Source organism: Cebus imitator, unplaced genomic scaffold, assembly GCF_001604975.1.
Source record: "Cebus imitator isolate Cc_AM_T3 unplaced genomic scaffold, Cebus_imitator-1.0 Scaffold110, whole genome shotgun sequence".
Classification (NCBI taxonomy): domain Eukaryota; kingdom Metazoa; phylum Chordata; class Mammalia; order Primates; family Cebidae; genus Cebus; species Cebus imitator.
Genome location: NW_016107425.1, coordinates 5,071,816 through 5,092,706, shown reverse-complemented (window position 1 = coordinate 5,092,706; position 20,891 = coordinate 5,071,816). Strand labels below are relative to the sequence as shown.

Genomic DNA, 20,891 nt, shown 5'->3' with positions numbered 1-20,891 from the left:
CGTGTTGACCAGGATGGTCTCGATCTCTTGACCTCGTGATCCACCCGCCTCGGCCTCCCAAAGTGCTGGGATTACAGGCTTGAGCCACCGCGCCCGGCCATGTATACACATTTTTAAGGTTTTTCATATATTTTGCCAAATTGTTTTTTAAAGCTAAATAAATTTTATATTCTCACTAATAATTGAATGCTTAATTGTGACCCTTTTAAACATTAACCTTTTGATCCTGAGTATTATTTTGGGGGGCCTGTATTTGTTCCCTAAGATACTTAAAATAATCTCTTTGTAAGTATTACTGATCAAAATATAACCTGGCTACTCATTCATTTGTGAAAATCTTGCTGAGAACAGAAATGGTATAATCTCTCTTTAGATTGAAATAGCATTTTCTAGGAACTACCTAATAACAATTGGTTTTAGAAGCACCGTTTTCCTGGTGATAGTTCATATTATTTTTGTCACTAGTAAACAGTCACATTATTCTGAATTTGAGTTTTAGCTTTAACACAGTGGTCCTAGTTAAATTTAAGTTTTCAAATAGTTTTTTACAATTTAAAATCTATTTTGGTAATAATATGACTTCAAAGAGAGACCTATAGAAATGATTGCAAAGTTTTAACTGTAGACTCTTGCTATTAAATCTTTTCTTGTATGCCTGAGTTACTCTTAGGTATACCACATGTCTGTTCATTTCACTTGTTTTAAAGTGATGTTCCATTGAATTTAGTAAAAAAGACAGTGAGATAATTTAGTGAAAGATTCATTTATCATTGTTATTCTTCCATATTATTGGTAATATCTTTCTTTTGGTGTCTCTGCCATTGAAAAGTGTTTCTTTGGTAGAATGTTTACACATTATACACTGTTTTATAAAGGAATTAAAGATTAATTTTATATTTAGTCTAAAGTCTCAATGAAGGTATATGTGTGAGAGTGTGTATGTGTGCATGCACATATGCATGTGTGTGTGTGAGAGAATATATCAGTGTAACATCCTGTTGTTATTCAGTAGTCCTTAAACTAGTGAAGAAAGTAGTGTAATGAGCTATTGGCCCAGTGGCTTGAATACTTATTTATGTCTATCTTATATGTTTAAAAGAAATAATAATATATCATGGATATGAGTGTCTGTATTAACTATAGAATGCCTGATTTGAAGTTAATTCTGGTGAGAGTGGTCAAGCCTTAGTAACACAGATTTCCCAGATATCAGAACTTAAATTATTATAGAAGCAACTGATTTACCTTATTCCCATCTAACAGATTACTCTTTCTTTTTAACCTTTTTTTTTTTTTTTTTTTTTTTTTTTTTTTTTTTTTTTTTTTTTTTTTTTTTTTTTTTTTTTTTTTTTGAGATCTTGTTGCCAGGCTGGAGTGCAATGGTGCAATTTCGACTCACTGCAATGTCTGCCTCCCAGATTCAAGTGATTCTTCTGCCTCAGCCTCCCGAGTTGCTGGGATGACAGGCGCATGCCACCAGGCCCAGCTAATTTTGTATTTTTAGTAGAGATAGGGTTTCTTCATGTTGGTCAGGCTGGTCTCAAACTCCTGGCCAGGTGATATATACCCCAGCCTCCCAAAGTGCTGGGATTACAGGCATGAACCACTGTGTCTGGTCTCTTTTTAACCTTTTAAGAGAGACGGGTACTTACCCACCCCCCCAAAAAAAACACATTTTTTCACTTTTTCCATTGTTTATTGAGCTATATACTCAAGGTTGTAGTCTTGTTTAACAAAATCCCTTTGTTTTTATGTATATCTACAGCGTTTTACATGGGGTTGTGCTTTGAAATACCTGGAAGAATACAATTTATTAATTCAGTATATTGGTATTGCTACTTATACATATTTTAGAAAACTCGTTTTTAGAATAAACTTTAATTTGGCTGGGAAGGCAATTCATATAGATTCTGTAAAAAAAATTTATCTTAGCTTGTAGCTATTTTATAAATATTTGTTGAATAAAGAATGCATTTCTTTCATATAAAACTTCTGGTGACTGCCTTTTGACAAGATTGCCTTTTCACACTGTCTCCTTAAGTTTCTTGTTAAAATGATAAGTTTTCTCAGATAACCAAGGTCAAATTCACCTGTATCAATGCCAATTTGAGTGTATTTTGTCCTTTGCAGTGTTGCTGTTCCTATATATAATTAATAGTGTTATATCATCAGTAATTTCTTTATAAATTGCATTTAGGCAAATTTGATCTGTGGATTTTACATGATAAATGCATATTCCTTGCATTTCCCCTTTTAATACTCATATGATCCTCAATATTTGTTACTTTCCCTCTGGCCACTTCTTTTCACTTCATATTGAACTTAGTGCCCTTTCAGATGTTTTGTGCGAGCTCAGTGTTATTTATTCTATATGTAGTTGTTCTTTGATTTGAATATTTGCAGTCAAACTAAACCAAGCAAAGAAAATTGGGAGAATAAAAAACATTCCAACTTCTTATCTATTAATTTGTTGACTTTGCAGTTTTAAAATCTGGGGCCTGCACCAAAATGCATTCATTCACAAATGTTTAATGATTGCCGTCAGTGGAAAAGCCACATTGTGAGGTTCTTTGGAACATAAAATAAATCTTTCTTTCAGATGCTTTTAGTGTAGTACCTAAGACATAGACATTTAAAACAGCAATACAAAGAAAAAACCATAAAATATTAATAATGTCAGTACACCCTGTAGATAGGTTCATTCTCTGAGAACTTTGTTATTCCGCTATCTGTCAAAAGGACCACTGTTTCTTATTTCCCCAAATTTGGGAGAGATTCTTATAATGAAAAAGCAATAGATAGTATCTGGGTGGGGAAAAGTTTGGTTGTAGTCCCAGTGCCTGTAGTTGGTGCCCAGTAAATGTCTGAAGAGTGAATGAATAAGTCAAGTAATGGATGTGTTGTTGCATCTGAACACTCTCCTTCAGTGGTAATACAGGCAGGTTCTGAAGAGGGGTTCTAAAATAATAGTTTTCTGTTGGTGTGTGAAGTAATCCAAAGACTGTGTGATAAAATGTAGCCAGATTAAATTGAAGTTGAATTCATCTTAAGGAACAGTCGTTTAGGGCCTTGTTTACCCCCCTTAGACTGATCGTTAAGATTCAACTATTTTATTGTAATTAATTCATTCCTTCAATTAGCATTTATTGAGTACTTGCCATATGCTAAGTTTAGGGAGCTCAGCCTACTTAAAAGGACAGACATATGAAAATATCAATAAAATATTGTGATAGGTGCTATAACCAAGGCATTGTGCAACACATGCTGGGGCACACGTGAGGTGGTTTTCACCTCTACAGGCAGAGGGATAGTGGGCTGGGCCAAAGATGTTAAAGGGTTAAAAATATTTCATTATTTTACATTGTTTTTAAGGTAACCCTAAAGCTACTATTATTAGTTGCATGAAAGGATATAGTAAATTGGGTAGGGGAAGGAGACCGTAAGAGATGGAATTCATTTTGATGGTTTGGGTAAACCAAGTTCAAGTATATATATTTATTAACATCCCCACTTTTATAAAGAATGAATTGAGATGTGACAATTTAGCATTTTAAAATTGTTGCTCTGAAATAACAAAAAGTTCCCTATTTTCAGTTATAACTGTTGCTTAATGAGCATCTTCAAAAAGGTTGATGTTCAGACATAGGAGATAAACAATGCGTTTATTATGTTGTAATCATAAATTTTACTTTGGCATGCAAAACTTATCCAAGTTAAAGGTAGAAAAAATATACTGGACAGATAGCTTTAAAAATAAAATATTTTAAAAATAACTTTGCTCCGTTTTTATGTAAGAACTCTCACAAAAAAATTATTTTGGCTACTTTGAAATTTTTTATTTTAAAATGAGCTGATTTATTATTGTATTGGTTGCTGTTTCTTTGCTGGATTAAAACAGAGGCATTCTTTTTTTATGTGGTAACATAAAAATCGGATTTATTTCTTAATTTTGTCCAGGCATAATACTTTTATAAGAAAATTCTCTTTTAAAAAGTGGTAAGTAACCTTAATTCTAGGTAAATATTAATACTATAGTGCTTCCTTGAAAAGTCATTGTATCATGGAGTATAGTTTCTCCTATCATAGGGCAAGTTAATGATGGTCTATTTTTAATATCCAAATGAAATTTATATAAAGTTTCTTTGCCTCAGATTTTATTTTTAAATGCTTATGTGACCGAGAAATATATCAGTATCCCTTATTCTTGAGTAGTGGGTTTCTCTGTGATTGTTTGAGATCTAGCATGCTTATCTACTAACAATAACAGATTCTTTTATAGTTTAAAAACTGCTATTTCACTGTTAATGGTGGTTTTACATGTTGTGGAAATGAATTTCCTAATCATTTTACTTATTTGATCAAATTGAAAATCTTAACTGTATTTTAAAACTTTTTGCCACAGCGTTTTACCAACGAAGATCATTTGGCTGTCCATAAACATAAACATGAGATGACACTGAAATTTGGTCCAGCACGTAATGACAGTGTCATTGTGGCTGGTTAGTATATGCTTTTATTAATAGCTTATATACATATTTCACCTGGAATGTGCACAATTTTTGTGTATTCTCTGTAAATAATATAGTCTGGTGATATTCCAATGACTTCATTTATAGTAAATGTTGGCAACATGTATTTTACCCATTACATTTTCATGTTTCCTTCTGACCATTCATTTCACTTCTTTATGTGGTTTTCAAATATAGATTCCGATGTCGATTTTGTGGAATTTCATTAGAACTCTGGGAACATTCATACCATCTACAAAGTTTACATTTAACTAATTGAACTAATGTGGTATTTAGTCAGCATTTCTTTTAGCTATCTTGTACACCTAACTTACAAGGCTGTGTGAAGATAGAAAATGATCAAGCTTCTCCTGTTGGAGAAAGAACAATGAGCAGACTTGTTCATTGGAATTGTTTATGTTTCTTTTCAGACCAAACATCTGTATTAGTAAAATATTCTCAGTAAAGAGGCTCTAATTTCAGTCAATTCCATTTTTGTGTGTTGACACTGTGAATGTACAGTATCACCTAAGCAGATGATTATTTTTCACTGTATGTGAAAAGAGAAACCCAGTTAATACATTGGTTGATTGTCATTTCATGATGTATTAGCTGCCCTTTTTTGGTATTTAAATATATACACACACATCTATGTATATGTACATACATGCCATGTATAATTTTGCTACTTTTTTAGTATATTTTGTAAGTATTGTGATAAGAAAACAAAATTATATATAAATTTCAGATCTTCTGTGTCATAATCACAGATTTACATATCATAAATATTCAAATTAACTCTAGCTTTTTCTTTTATAAAGCTTGTTATATATCATGTAAGTCTGGAATTACACCCGAATACTGTTAATACTTTTAAATTATTAATTAGTATAGAGAACAAATTGTTCTGTGCAATGTTTTGGATAAATACTAAAGCAAATATTCGGTGGTTTTTCCTCTGCTTTCAGTGTTAAAATTTTTGTAACGAAGAAATTGAAGGTAACAGAAACTTAATTTATCAAAAACAATATATGTAGGAAAAATGTAGGGGAACTTCCAACATATCTTCGGTTCCATAAATAAAAAACAGAGAAGAATGAGATACACTTTTTTTTGGAGTATTATACATTAGATATTAAGAGCTAGAACCAGATAAGCCAGACAAGCTAAATAGCACCAACCTGGAAAGTTCACTCCCCTAGGCATGAAGCTCTTTATTTCTCTGAAACTTTCTGCCTTAGCACAATCTCTCTTTGTTTGTAACTTTTTAACTCAAATATGTTTTGAAATTGGTTTCTAGAAATTACTTTCCTGTCTGATCACATTTAATGCCATAGAAAAATAGAGCACGTTCAAACACATTACTTGACCATTTTTTTTACTAACATATGTTGAGGTGAATAGGTTAACATTACTATGTAAATAAAATGCATGATGTGTGTGGTATATTTTTGGTGATCAGTAGCCATATGCAATCTGCATGTTAAATGATTGTGCCTATGTTGACTTTTCTCAAGTCTGATGGTTCTAGTAATCATTGATAAAAGTGACTTATGCTTATGTTTTTATTTTAAGAATTTTCCCTCTCTTTAACTTAAGTTAAGAGCCTTCTAATGAGCTTAGATTAGATGGAGAAACCTTTGGGTGTGAACAGAAGAGGCAAAATTAGATTTGACTTATTTATTCAGTCATGATGGATTTAAGCTAATACGAGTACACTGGTCCCTTACAATGTGAATTTTTGAGGTCTTTTGGGAGGTGGGATTAAGTGGTGGGCTAAAAACTAGTAAAATTATGGTATAATAGAGTCTTTCTGGTAATGCTGATATTACTAACCTTACCTGAGACAGGCCTGTATTATGTCTAGTTATGTATTGCAATTAGGTCATTTTAGTGTTAAATGTATTTGTACATAGTAAAAATACTAGTACTCTGGGTATACATGTGGGTGCAAAGATAAAATAGTAAGTAATGCCCTTTGTGGGGATATAATAGTTAACAAATATGTAAATTTTAATTTTACAAAAGGAAATATGAGTATTTTATCTTAAACTAACAAGAGTCTTCCTTAATACAGTACTTTTATTTCACTTAGGCTAGATCCCTGTTATAGCCTATAAAATTGGTGCTCTAAAATATATTAAATGTGAATAGAATTTGAATGTGCTACCAACTCAAATCAATATGAATAGACACCTTTGAAAAATGACACTAAATAGGCAAAATTTATAAATTTCTTGCTTTTCATTCAGTGTAAACCTTATCTGGCATTTTTTATAGCCTTTATATGGACATTGAGTACATATTTTAATGTACATAGCAGGAGTACGTATTCAAGTAAAGTTGAAATGTTTCATGTTGTAAGAAAGTAGAGTAGACTGTCTCTCCACTCCACAGGAATTAAGCTAGAGCATTCTGTAGGCATGTGACTCACACATAGCCCTTGTACCTAGCTTGTAAAATGCATTCAATTAGAAAATTAGTTTCAGTAGATAGTGGTAAAAAGAGGGTTTGTTGTTTCAGAACTCTTGCTTTAACTTTTTTTTTCTTCCTTATAATATTTGATTTACCTACTGAAGATTGTTTAATCTTACTTTACTTTCATAATAGAGTATGAACAGCTAGTGGAAGAGCCAAGTTAAAGCAGATATACATGCTCTTATCCTAGTTTTGCCCAAATTTCACTTATTTAAATAATTGTAGCTTTTACTAATGTATTTTTAAAAATTCTTAATACTGTGTTAGATAACAATAGTTTATCTCTTGAGTAGAGGATGTTTATGCCATTCTATTCAGAGAGAAGGAGTGGATTAAGGAGCAAAAGGACTTCTTTCCTACTTTCATAGTTCATAAAGTTGGAGGAAATAGAGAGTATAACAAAAATTTAACCAAATTTTGTTTGCTTTAAAGGAAGAGGTCTTTCCAAAGAGAGAATTAACAACTGACTGAACCAGTCCTGCTAATTTGTTAACTTAGAAGCTATATTTTAGACTCTTAACATACTTAAATATGTATGATTACTTCTTGACATTTATTTCAGATCAGACCCCAACACCAACAAGATTCTTGAAAAACTGTGAAGAAGTGGGTTTGTTTAATGAGTTGGCAAGTCCATTTGAGAATGAATTCAAGAAAGCTTCAGAAGACGACATTAAAAAAGTATGTCATAACCATGAAATTTAAAAAGAGTACTTCTGACAGAAAAGTAATCATTGTATATACTTCCTACTTTTAAATTTTAGACATAGTGACGGACTGTATTTGAACTTTTAACCTTTTCCTTATTGTTTGAATTTTAGATGCCTCTAGATTTATCCCCTCTTGCAACACCTATCATAAGAAGCAAAATTGAGGAGCCTTCTGTTGTAGAAACAACTCACCAGGATAGTCCTTTACCTCATCCAGAGTCTACTACCAGTGATGAGAAGGTTAGAAATTTGTAGAAATACAAACTAAGGGGGAAGAACAGTACCCAAATAAAGTTTACTATTTAATCTTCATAAAATGTTAATGTATTAAATTTTACTTCATTCATTGTCAGCTTGCAGTAGTTTTATATGTGAAAACCTGTCAATACTCAGATATTTGGGGTAAGAAGACTGCAGTTTTATTGTACACAGAAAAATTATAGGGAGATTAGTCATATTAGATAAAACTTATTTTTAAAAAGATACGTAAATTTATAAATTTAACTTGATTTTTCTGGGTTTTGCTACTTTATATTTAGTTACTTTTATACAGTAACAGCTTAATTAAGAATGTATTCAAAAAATTAGTTGAACAGTGGGTTTTTTTAGACTTTTACAGAATTAAGGGACTACTTACTCATTCTCAGCAATGGATCTTTGCTGACAGCAATTGGGATGATGATGATAATAGCTTGAATACCCAGATAATCTGGGACCACCTGGGCCACAGTTATGTGTTGAATAACGTTATTATGGGAACTTCTTGATCACTTTTTTGTTAACAAGCACATAGAATAAACACATATTTATTTGGGGGTACCATGCAGGACACAGCGAAGAAGCAGTGGGCCACATAAAGAGGCAGTGGCAATATTCTTTTTTAGATTATTGTTCTAAAACCCTAACTTATTAATGGACTTCTGTTATGGCAGAGGAGCTAGAAAGAAGGAAATACAGAAAAAACATCTTTTTGCCTAAGAATAAATGCTTTATTTTCTGTTTTTTTTTCCATTTTCTTTTTCTGATTTTAAAAGTATATTCTCATTATTCTTCTCTAAGAATACAGAAAAATGAAAAGAAAACAAAAATCACCTATTAGCACACAATTGAATAAGAATTACTGTCTTGAAACATTTTTTCTAGATATATGCATTTATACATACAAATATATAAGTGAATAGTTAAATAGGATAGATGGATACAAAGATCCTAGCTTCATTTTATATTGTGCTTTAGACCCACAGCATTAATGATTATTTTCCCTTGTCCTTAGAAATTTCCCCAAATCATAATTTTTAAAGGTTGTACTTTATTTTATCATTATATGATATGTATTATGTTATCCTTGTTTTTTTGGACATAAAAGTTGTTTGCACATTATCACAGTTATTAGAAATGCTTTTTAAATCTCTGATATAAATCCTTTCTCCTAGAGAGTATTTCGTTCTTTTCACACTTAAGAGCTTTTCATTGTTCATGGCTGCTTCAGCATCTTTTAGGAGTATTCCTTCTTTCTGCATTCCCCAGTCATTAGGCCCTCCTTGAGCAAGGTATACCATATGAAATTGTTAAAAAAAAAAAAAAAAAAAAAAAACTGAGGCTCTTCTTCTTTTTTGATTTTCTTCCTAGGTGATCTCATCCAGACCCATAATTTTAATAAACATCTACATACTGATGACTCCCAAATTTCTGTGGACTTAGGTATCTTACCAGATTGCCATATTTATATCCAACTCCACCTTGACGTTACCTTTTCTATGTCTAATAGACCTCTTAAACTTAATAGATCAGAATCAGAGTCCTTGATTCTTTCCCCAGTTTTCCCCATCTCAGTAAATTTTCTCTATCCATTTAGTTGTTCTAGCTAAGAATTTAGGGATCATTCTTAATTTCTTCTTTTCTTTTATACTGAAACTAATAGAATATCTTATCAGACCTGAATCTCATCCTCTATGGCTGTATTCAGTGATACCACTTAAGCCCAAATCATCATCTTTTGTTTGGATTATTAACAATTACTCTCTAACTGGTCTTCCTGTTCTACATCCAGTCCATTTTCTATAAGATTACTTTTAATATGTTAAACATGTCACCTGCTTAAAATCTTTCAATGGTTTGCCATTGTGTTTAAGATAATTCACGCTCCTTGGCATAAACCCTCTTTGATCTGGGCCTGTCTACCCATCTATCCACACCTCATGCCTGTCTGTTTTGTTCATCAAATATTCTAAACTTTTTCCTACCTCAGGATATGGCATATGATATTGCTTCCTTCTCCCTAAAATGAAATACTCTCTTCCTTATCCTTTATTAGTTCAAATGCTGTTTTTGCAAAGAAGTAACTGCCTCTTCCTCTCCCCAAGCTAATCTTTCTTTATTACATTGCATGTATTATTCTATAACATTTAACATTTACTGCAATCTGAAATTTTCTTGTTTATTTTACTTGTTTATTGTCTCTTCTCACTAGTCCTTGAGAACGTAAGTTCTCAACTTATTGAATAAATGAAGTTACAATAGTACTAGTTTATCCTTCTTCCTATGTAGCTTAATAAGATTTTGATAAGTGGCAGCTACAGGCCAAATGAAAGAACACAATAGACCCAATTTTTACATTGACTAAGGAATTCTGGGTAAAATCTTCTTTATCTTTTTGTTCTCTAATCTATAAAACTAGAGGAAATACTATATTTAAGGTCTTGGCTGACTAAGAAATTCTGTTTTCCTAGCTTGAAAGAGATCAGTAATTATTTATTTTACATTCAAGATATCATTATTACACAGCCTTTTGATGTTGGGAAATTATTGATATAGAAGAGATAGCTACCTGAAATTAACAAATATTTGTATTGCTCTAAAAATTCTTAAGTATTACTGTTAATTAATTTGTATCAACCATAACAGTCTCACTGGACTTATTTCCTCTTCGTACAGTATAATGAGGGAGGAGGACTAAACAGTCCCTTCTGGATTTTAAGTTCTGTGATTCTCTGAGAATGGATTCTATTTTTATTTTTTATTAAAATTCTAATGGAATCATAGCCAAGTTGCCCAATCTAACTTATTTCTGGATTGACAGGAAAAAGAAGTTGTGCTAAAAAAAACAAAACAGTCTTTTAAAATTAAAATGTTAATTGAACATTGCATTTGCGTCTTTGCAGCTCTTCTAAAATGTTCTTTTAATTAATTTTAGATATTTGCTTTTAGCAATTATTATTCTGTAGATGCCTTTAGAAGTGTGTTACATTCTGTTCACTAAGGTACATGAATTGATTTGTATTCTTTAATGCCACCCTTTATTTCATTGTTAAATAGGAAGTACCATTGGCACAAACTGCACAGCCCACATCAGCTATTGTTCGTCCAGCATCATTACAGGTTCCCAATGTGCTGCTTACCAGTTCTGACTCAAGTGTCATTATTCAGCAGGCAGTACCTTCACCAACCTCAAGTACTGTAATCACCCAGGCACCATCCTCTAACAGGCCAATTGTGTAAGTGATTCAGGCCAACCATTGAACATATATATGAATTAAGTTTGTTTAGTTATGTTTTCTTCCTAGGACATTTGATTATTCAAATTAAGATTTTAGTTGTGTGTGTGTGTGTGTGTGTGTGTGTGTGTGTGTGTGCTTCAGTTTTTGGAAAAAGTACTTGTATAGTCTTCTTTAGTATAAATGTTAACTAATAGAATGGAAGATAAATACAACTAAAATATAGAATGTGAATTTAAGATAGTTTTATTTTCATGCCATTTCACACAAAATATAAAATTACTCTGTCACCAGATGACATTTCTTTCAGTTCTTACTGGTAGCTCCCAAGATCTCTCTGATGAGAATTTGTCTCTTTTTACAAATTGGAGATTGTCCTAAGTAAATCCATAACTTTTCTCTTCTTTTTTTGATACTGCTATATGGGTTATACATTTAAGATGCAATTAAAATAATTAAATTTTGCTGTTTGCATTGCTGTGGTTAGAAAATTTATTTTTAACTGATATGATTATAGGAGTAAAACTACTATTGTATTTTTAAGAGATGGTTGGTATGAAACTCTTTTTTAAAATTGCTCTTCTTTTGTTTTTCTTAGCCCTGTACCAGGCCCATTTCCTCTTCTGTTACATCTTCCTAATGGACAAACCATGCCTGTTGCTATTCCTGCATCAATTACAAGTTCTAATGTGCATGTTCCAGCTGCAGTCCCAGTAAGTTAGAAAGTTAGGCTATTTAAATCTCTATCACAAAACTTATCTTTGTAGTCAGAAAATAAAGTTAGCTGCTTGACTGGCTTATGAAATTGAATTTAACATAATATTGATTAGCAGTGGATAGTATTTATTTGTTATTATTGTAGTAGCGTTAAAAAAGACATTCAAGCTATAGCTATATTTTCTTCCCAAAATCTTCATTGTTTTCTTTCTTTATTTTTTTTTTATACTGAGAACTTCTTATTCAGCCCATTTCAATTTGACTGGACTTGTAGAATTCAAATATTAACAGATTTCAAATTTTAGAAAGATATTTATACTAGAATGCTTTTCACGTAACGCTGTGGCATTTCTATTAGTATGGAAATTGTTTATGAAAACATACTCTAAATTTTTGTGGTCAAGTAGGGTTTGCAGAATCAGATAGCCCAAGCATGTTAAAATCTAAATGTTGTAGAAAAATAATCTCCCACTTTCCCTGTGAAAAGACCCCCCAAAAAGGTTTTTTGAGGGGCATGCTAAATATATAAATTTTGAAAGACATAGACAAAATAGTTAAATATCTACTTATAATATTTAATAGTTTGGCCAGGCATGGCGACTCATGCCTGTTGTAATCCTAGCATGTTGGGCAGCTGAGGTTGGAGGATTGCTTGAGTCGAGAAGTTTGAAACTGCAGTCAGCTATGGATCCAGCCTGGATGACAGGGCAAGACCCTAAGTCAAAAAAAAAAAAAAAAAGTAAAAGTTTAATGAACATTTTAAAACACATTGTTTGGAATAATGTGTGTTAGAAAACTGCTTTTTTCTTACTCATATTTTATAAAACATTTTTTTTTTTTTTTTGACGGAGTCTCGCTCTTGTTACCCAGGCTGGAGTGCAATGGTGCCATCTCGGCTCACCGCAACCTCCGCCTCCTGGGTTCAGGCAATTCTCCTGCCTCAGCCTCCCGAGTAGCTGGGATTACAGGCACGTGCCACCATGGCCAGCTAATTTTTTGTATTTTTAGTAGAGACAGGGTTTCACCATGTTGACCAGGATGGTCTCAATCTCTTGACCTCGTGATCCACCCGCCTCGGCCTCCCAAAGTGCTGGGATTACAGGCTTGAGCCACCGCGCCCGGCCCCATAAAACATTTTTATTCAAACAAACTTCAAATATGTCTGACATTCAAGTTTTCATCCTGAGAACCACTTTTTGAGACATCTAGCATAGTTTCTAGGACACATTATTTTTATTTTCATCTTAATCATTTATAATTTATCACTTTTTGAATGCCTCTATTATTCTCTTCCTTGAAATCTTACACAAGAGTTAGGTACTTAATTATGTAATAAAAAGATGCTTTTTTTCCCCTTGCCTTCTAAGATACATATTACCGATCAGTACAATGTAATCATTTACTATGTAGCCAAAAATTATTTTTAGGCCAGGTTTGGTAATCCCATCACTTTGGGAGACCAAGTTTGGTGGCTTGCTTAAGTCCGGGACTTCAAGACCAGGCTGGGCAACATGATAAAACCCCATCTCTACAAAAAATAAACACAAATCAGCCAGTTGTGATGGAAACACCTGTAGTCTCAGCACTCAGAAGGCTGAAGTGGGAGGATCACTTGAGCTGGGAGTTGAGACTGTATTTAGCTGAGATTACACCACTGCACTCCACGCTGGGCAACAAAGTGAGACCCTGTCTCAAAAATAATAAAAATAAAATTTATTTTTAAAAGCTTACTTACAGTAACATTCCAATACTTTTGGTAAGATTATCCCCAAGAATATTACTAAAATTAATGTTTGCTATTTATATTTTCTTAATTAACTAATTCTTCCAAGTGATCTTTCCAACTGTCCAAAATTGATTGAGGTAGTTTCAAGATAATGGCCTTCTTTTAAAAGAACTTTGTTGTTCAAAATGCATTATTTGAGAGACTTTGTAAGGACTCGAATACAAGGTATCTGCTTCCTCTTTACTGAGGATATTTTTTTGAGGAGGGAAATATTCTTGCCTTGTATATGAGATTCAGATTTTCCTGTTACATATTCCTAGTAATGAAAGCAACTTGAAATGAAAGAAAAGATGTACTTTATTTATACAATAACTATATTCACTCAGTGTTAGGTTTAAGAAAAAAAGGAAAAAAACAAAATGGTAAAAACCTGTCACAGATTATTATTATTATTTGAGAAATAATTAGTGTGTTATTTGTTATTATAATGTAGTATCTGTAACAAAATTCATTATATATATTTTTAGAAAAGCAAAGTTCATTATTGAAATTATTTTTATGCCTAATTGCCTTGCGTTTTGACATTCTAACTTTCAAATTCAAAATGGAAGTATATCAGATCTTTAAGAGATTTTACATTGGTCACTTTGAATACTGTGAATTTCTAAAAGGGACCATTATCAAAGAAATTGTGAAAACTGAAGATCTGGAAAGCACATGTCTCAGAAATTGATACCTTTTGAAGGATAAATCAGGATATAAGACTAAATAAGGGTTTGGTATAGAGATAAAATCAGCTGGAGATAAATTTACAATGTTCTGATTCTTAAAGTCTGAAATTATTATAACAGCAGTAAAGTGCAAATCTCATTTTGAATATATTCTCTAGCAATTATTTTTCCTTATCTTATGCATAGCTCGTTCGACCAGTCACCATGGTGCCTAGTGTTCCAGGAATCCCAGGTCCTTCCTCTCCCCAACCAGTACAGTCAGAAGCAAAAATGGTAAGCAAGATTTTATTTGTTCTGTACATAACTTGAGGCTGTTTTGAATTAATGTTTTCATTAAAGCCTGCTTCAAATGCACAATTAAGATCACATTTTTATAAAGTTACGGACAGTGTTATTCTATAGATGAACCAGAAAATTTGTAAAAAGAAATCCTTTAGCATAGTGAGGTTAGTGATACTTTAAGTAGGTAAATTAGAAGTTCTATTTCTTGTCACTTGCATCTTGTCTGGCTTTTGCCTGTGGCTTTTTCTCCTCCTAGTGGAAGATAGGAGTATTATATCTAAAGCTATGTGTAATCCTCTGAAGGCAGTGCTGCTGATAACAATGAGTGGTTTTAAAACTATTAAAAAGAATTTCAAAATAGTATACAAGTTAGCAAACATGATACATATAAAGAAAACCACTTTTTACTGTTGTGTTATTTAGATGCTTTTAAATTGTTTAAATGTGTATTTTAATTTTAATCCTAACTCCACTATTCACTACCTTTAATTAAGCAACTTTAACTTCCCTGAGATTCCATTTTCTCATCTGTAAAATAAAAGGATTAAGCTCTGGTTTCTGGGATACTTCTTAACCCTAAATCCTATAAACTTTTTAATTTTCTTAGTAGATCTGACGCTTCTATTTTTTAAAATCAGAGCCGGGCATAGCAGCTTATACCTGCAATACCAGACACTTTGGGAGGCTGAGACTGGCAGATCGCCTGAGGTCAGGAGTTTGAGACCAGCTGGCCTACATGGTGAAACCCTGTCTCTACTAAAAATACAAAAATTAGCCGAGTGTGGTGGCACACGCCTGTAATCCCAGCTAATCTGTTAGCTGAGACACAAGAATTGATTGAACCTGTGAGGCCATGGTTGCAGTGAGCCAAGATCACACTACTGCATTCCAGCCTGGGTGACAGAGTAAAACTCCGTCTCAAAAATAAAATAAAATGATAAAATAAAAATTAGCGTAATTCTCCCTGCTACAGTACATTACAATAATGTTAGTTAATAACATCAATTAATTGTGGAGATGTTAATGTTCTATATCATAATAGGGCTAAGAGCAATTAATGTATCCATAGGAAGTCAATAGTAGTTATTAGACACCTTGTATTTGCTTCAGTTCTTTGCTAGGCACTATACTAAATGTAAATTTTTACATACCAAAACATACTGCAAAGCTGAATTTTTTTTTTCCATTCCACAATCACATCCTTTATTTCTATTCTTATTTTCAAGGAAGTGTCCATATTTCTTAAGCCACATTCAAGGAAATCATGTCTTAACTATTTTGGTTGTTTCCTCTCCTTCATCTTGTACATGAAACTCCAGCAGATTTAATATTGGCATCCATCATCTAGTCAAATCTCTCACATGTTCTTTAAACCAATCAAATTTGGGATTCTCAACATTTTCTGTGTCAGTAAAAGGTGTAGAATTAGTAGATTCGATGAAGACCTGTTTTTCCTTGCCACATTGGACTTCCAGACACCATTTGGATTGGGTTTAGAAGATGGGGAAGTACAGATGTTTCTTGGCCTGATTCTCTTAACAGTAGAGATGTAGAAGAGAGAGTGAGACCACGAAGAGACTGGCTGTTGACTGCAGGGCGCCTTCAAACTGTTACAACAGCTGTTTGATTGGAATAAATCTGCCTGGGTAGGAGCAGTGCCAGCCGCAGCAGCCCCAGCCCGAGCCTGGTCACCATTGCTCTGCCCATGTCCTCTCTGTCGGTGCGTGGCACCTCTCGCTGGATGCTGGGTGCTTGGAGAACCGCTGGCTCTGGGCCGGTGCAGGCAAGGTCTTTTTTTTTTTTTTTTTTTTTTTTTTTTTTGAGATGGAATCTTGCCCTGTTGCCCAGGCTAGAGTGCAGTGGCACCATCTCCACTTACTGCAACCTCCACCTCCCAGGTTCAAGTGATTCTCCTACCTCAGCCTCCTGAGTAGCTGGGATTACAGGCACGTGCCACCACGCCCAGCTAATTTTTGTATGAGACAGGGTTTTTCCATGTTGGTCAGGCTGGTCTTGAACTCCTGACCTCATGATCTGCCTGCCTCAGCCTCCCAAAGTGCTGGGATTACAGGCATGAGCCACCGTGCCTGGACTGAAAAGTTTTTACTGCTATTCTCCATTAGTGCAGATAATGAGTCAGAAATTTGCACAGGACAGCCTGTTTTAGCAGTAAAACTTACATATTATCTGAATGAACAACAGTTGATTGAACGGTATAAAAATTAAGTGGTTACTGATTGTGAGAGAAGACCCTAAAAACCTAAGAGGCAAAATTTTCACATCATAATATGTTCAGGTCAGAGCTTTGGAAATACTAAGATGAATCTTCTTAACTTGATAGCAGAAGAGCTTCATCGGGGGCATCTTTTACACTTCCTACTTAAACACAATGTATTGATGAAAAATTCAATTTAACTTACCATGCAGTGGGAACTGAGTAGAGCAGAAACAGATGTAAAAAGAAGATCCTCTTATTGTGTGCTGCATCTAAAAATATTTTTACATATTCATTGGACTTTTTTTCTATAAATTATTTCAAAAGGAACAAATCCAATTTAAAGAAATACCTTTGTCTACAAGTGTAGGCCATATTTTATGAAACTGTTAAATTGACCTAAATTCTTTTAGGTCATTAGAAAATTAAATTTAAAAGAATAGAAGTATTTTGTGTGCTTGTATATTAAAAAAACTACTAAAGCTATAACTTTAAGAAATTTATATATGAAAAATAATCATTGAAGACCCAAAAATGGCATGAGTCAAAGATTTTCCCATCTAAACTTAATAATCCAATTAAATTTCTTATTAGAATTTTGCTAATGTAAAGTAGCCATATCTAGGTGATTGCCTATTTTAACTGGGATAATAAGATTGTCCTATTTTGATTAAATAACAAGACTGAAATTATTCCACTACTTTAATTTGTTTTAGCTTTTCTTTATGGAAATACTCTAGACATATACAAAGTAAAGAGGATAGTATAATGAACCGCCATGTACTCATCAGCCAGCTTCAATTATTAGCAATATACTACAGTTCTTGTTTATACCTCAGTCCATTCTGTACTTCCATTCAATTATTTTTAATAGGTCTTGCTTTAATGTAAAATTTACATTGAAATGAACCACTTTTAACCATAGTTTCAATAAGTAAATGCATTTGTACAACTCATAGCCCTGTTATGATATAGAATATTAACCTCTACCCAGAAAGTTTCTCTCTTTCCAGTCAGTCCACTCCATCTATTCTGATGTTTATAACCATAGATTAGTTATAGAATTCCATGTAAATAGTCATTGTATACTCTTATATTCAGCTCAGCATGTCTCAGATTTATCCATGTTGGTGAGTGATCATAGTTTGCTTCTTTTTATTGCTGAGTGGTATTCCATTGTGTGAATATACCACAATTTCTTTGTTCATTTTCCTGCTGATGAACACTTTAATGGTTTCTACTGTTTAGCTATTGTGAATAAAGCTACTATACACAATCTTGTATAACTCTTTCCGTGGCCATATATTTTCATTCTATTTACTAAATAGCTAAGAGTAGAATTGCTGAGTCAGAGGATACATTTAACTTTATAAGAAGTTGTTAAACCTTTACCCAGAGGTTTACATTCCTACCACCAGTGTATGGGAATTCCAGTTATTCCTGCATTCTTGCCAACATTTGGATTTCTTTGTCTTTTTAATCATAGGCATTCTAGAGCTGTTTAGCAGTGTCTCACAGTTTCAATTTCTGTTTCCTTTTTGACCGGACATTAGTTGTCGAGTCGTTTGCCCATGTAAAAAATTGTGTTGCTTTTCTTTTGCTTTTCTTTTATTGATTGATTGATGGAGACGGGGTTTGGCTCTTTACTCAGGCTGGGGTGTTGTAGCATAATCTTGGCTCACTGTAGCCTCAATCTCCCGGTCTTAAGTGATCCTCCTGCCTTAGCGCCTCAAGTAACTGGGACTACAGGAGCATGCCACCATACCTGGCTAATTTTTGTATTTTTTGGTAAAGATTGCCGTGTTGCCTAGGCTGATCTTGAACTCCTGAGCTCAGGCACTCCTCCCTCCTCAGCCTCCCAAAGTACTGAGATAACAGGCATGAGAGCTACCACCCCCAGCCAATTGCTTTTTTTTTTTTTAATTTTTGAGACAGAGTCTTGTTCTGTTGCCCAAGCTTGAAGTTCAGTGGCACAATCTCAGCTTACCGCAGCCTCTGCCTCCAAGGTTCAAGTGATTCTCCTGCCTCACCCCCCTAAGTAGCTGGAATTATAGGCACCTGCCACAGGGTTTCACCATGTTGGCCAGGCTGGTCTTGAACTCCTGACCTTAAGTGATCAGCCTGCCTCAGCCTCCCAAAGTATTAGGATTACAGGTGTGAGCCATTGCACCTGGCTGGAATTCTTTTTTCTTTTTTTTTTTTTGGTCAGAGTCTCTCTGTCACCCAGGCTGGAGTGCAGTGGTGCAATCTTGTCTCACTGCAACATCCTCCTCCCAGGTTCAAGGGATTCTCCTACCTCAGCCTCCAAGTAGCTGGGATTACAGGTACACACCACCACGCCTGGCTAACTTTTGTATTTTTAGTAGAGATGGGTTTCACCATGTTGGCCAGGCTGGTCTGGAACACCTGACCTAAGGTACCCACCTCCACCTCCCAAAGTGCTGGGGTTACAGGCTTGGGTCACTGAACCCAGCCTGGAATTTTTTTTTTTTTTTTTTTTTTTTTTGAGATGAAGTCTTCCACTGTTGCCTGGGCTGGAGTGCAATGGCATGATATCAGCCCACTGCAACCTCCGCCTCGCCTCCTGGGTTTACACGATTCTCCTGCCTCACACTTAACTGGGATTACAGGTGCACACCACCGTACCCGGCTAATTTTTTGTATTTTTAGTAGGGATGGGGTTTCGCTATGTTGGCCAGAGTGGTCTCGAACTTCTAACCTCATGATCTGCCCGCCTCAGCCTCCCAAAGTGCTGGGATTACAGGTGTGAGCCACCACACCCAGCCAGAATTCTTTATATTCTTTATATATACTGGTTATAAGGTTTTTGTTAGAGAGAGAGATACATATATTTCTACTGTCTTATTTTCTGTTAGTCTGTAGCTTGCCTTTTTCTTGATGGTATGTTTGTACTGCCATTGAGTAATTACTTTTGTCTTTAATGTTTGTTTTCTCCTACTTAATTAAGCTTAATTTGCTTGTCTTTTTGGGGTTTCTTAAAGTAGAAGCTTAGATTACCAATTTAAATTTTTTTTTTTTGGCCGGGCGAGGTGGCTCATGCCTGCGTGAGGTGGCTCATGCCTGTAATCCCAGCACTTTGGGAGTCCCAGGCGGGCGGATCATGAGGTCAAGAGATCGAGACCATCCTGGCCAACATGGTGAAACCCCATCTCTACTAAAAAATACAAAAATTAGCTGGACGTGGTAGCCCGCACCTATAATCCCAGCTACTTGGGAGGCTGAGGCAGGAGATTGCAGTGAGCTGAGATTGCACCACTGCACTCCAGCCTGGTGCCTGGCAACAAAGCAAGACTCTGTTTAAAAAAAAAAAAAAAAAAAAAATCTTTTTTTTCTAATATAGATATTTAAAGCTATAAAATTTCCTCTATTCACAAATTTTGATATGCTATATTTTCATTATCATTAATTTTTTAATTTCCCCTGTGATTTTTCTTTGACCTGTGGGTTATTTAGAAGTACACTGTATAATTTCCAAATATTTCAAGGCTTTTCTATTTATCTTTTTCATATTGATTTGTTTTAATTACATTGTGGTTTGGGAACTTATCTTTGGTATGTTTGATTTTCCTGTATTTCCATTTTCTAATAGATCATAGCTATTTATTTCAGCTCATTTGTGAAACAGTAGATATTGCTATGCTGGTATGGTAACATGAACTGGTAACTTAAGATATCAATTGACTGGATAATGGAATTCTGATTACTTGAGGTTTAATGGAATTCTGATTACTTGAGGTTTTTTGTTGTGTAGAAATTATTTATTTCACACTTCAGTATTCTTTTTATATTAACATCATTTAACAACTACTTCTGTCAATTGTTACATGGCAAACATTTCCAAGGTTCTAAGAAATTCAATAGACATGATCTTAAATTTTGAGATTTTTCTTGCAAATGTGTTCAGTGACCATCAGAAGAGTCAAAAAAGAATGGTCTCCTAAGAAGGCCATTACTGATTTTTTTTTCCAGCATGGGTAGCAATTAGGATTATATTTTATCAATGATATAT

The 20,891-nt window shown here is 34.0% G+C and overlaps 1 protein-coding gene across 3 annotated transcripts in view; it reads left to right on the top strand.

Annotated features, from left to right (window-relative positions):
* Positions 1-20,891, top strand: part of ATF2 (activating transcription factor 2) — a 91,335-nt gene that overhangs the window by 42,025 nt on the left and 28,419 nt on the right. For 2 of the 3 annotated variants that reach the window (XR_005201792.1, XM_017538260.2), the window contains exons 5-10: positions 4,403-4,499; positions 7,549-7,667; positions 7,808-7,936; positions 11,012-11,190; positions 11,789-11,903; positions 14,551-14,637. Coding sequence is in view for 2 of the 3 variants with exons in the window: in XM_017538260.2 (XP_017393749.2) it covers positions 4,403-4,499; positions 7,549-7,667; positions 7,808-7,936; positions 11,012-11,190; positions 11,789-11,903; positions 14,551-14,637 (726 nt within the window). In the remaining variant the exon portion in view is untranslated. The remainder of the gene's footprint in view (positions 1-4,402; positions 4,500-7,548; positions 7,668-7,807; positions 7,937-11,011; positions 11,191-11,788; positions 11,904-14,550; positions 14,638-20,891) is intronic. The other variant, XM_037741916.1, reaches the window with a different exon arrangement.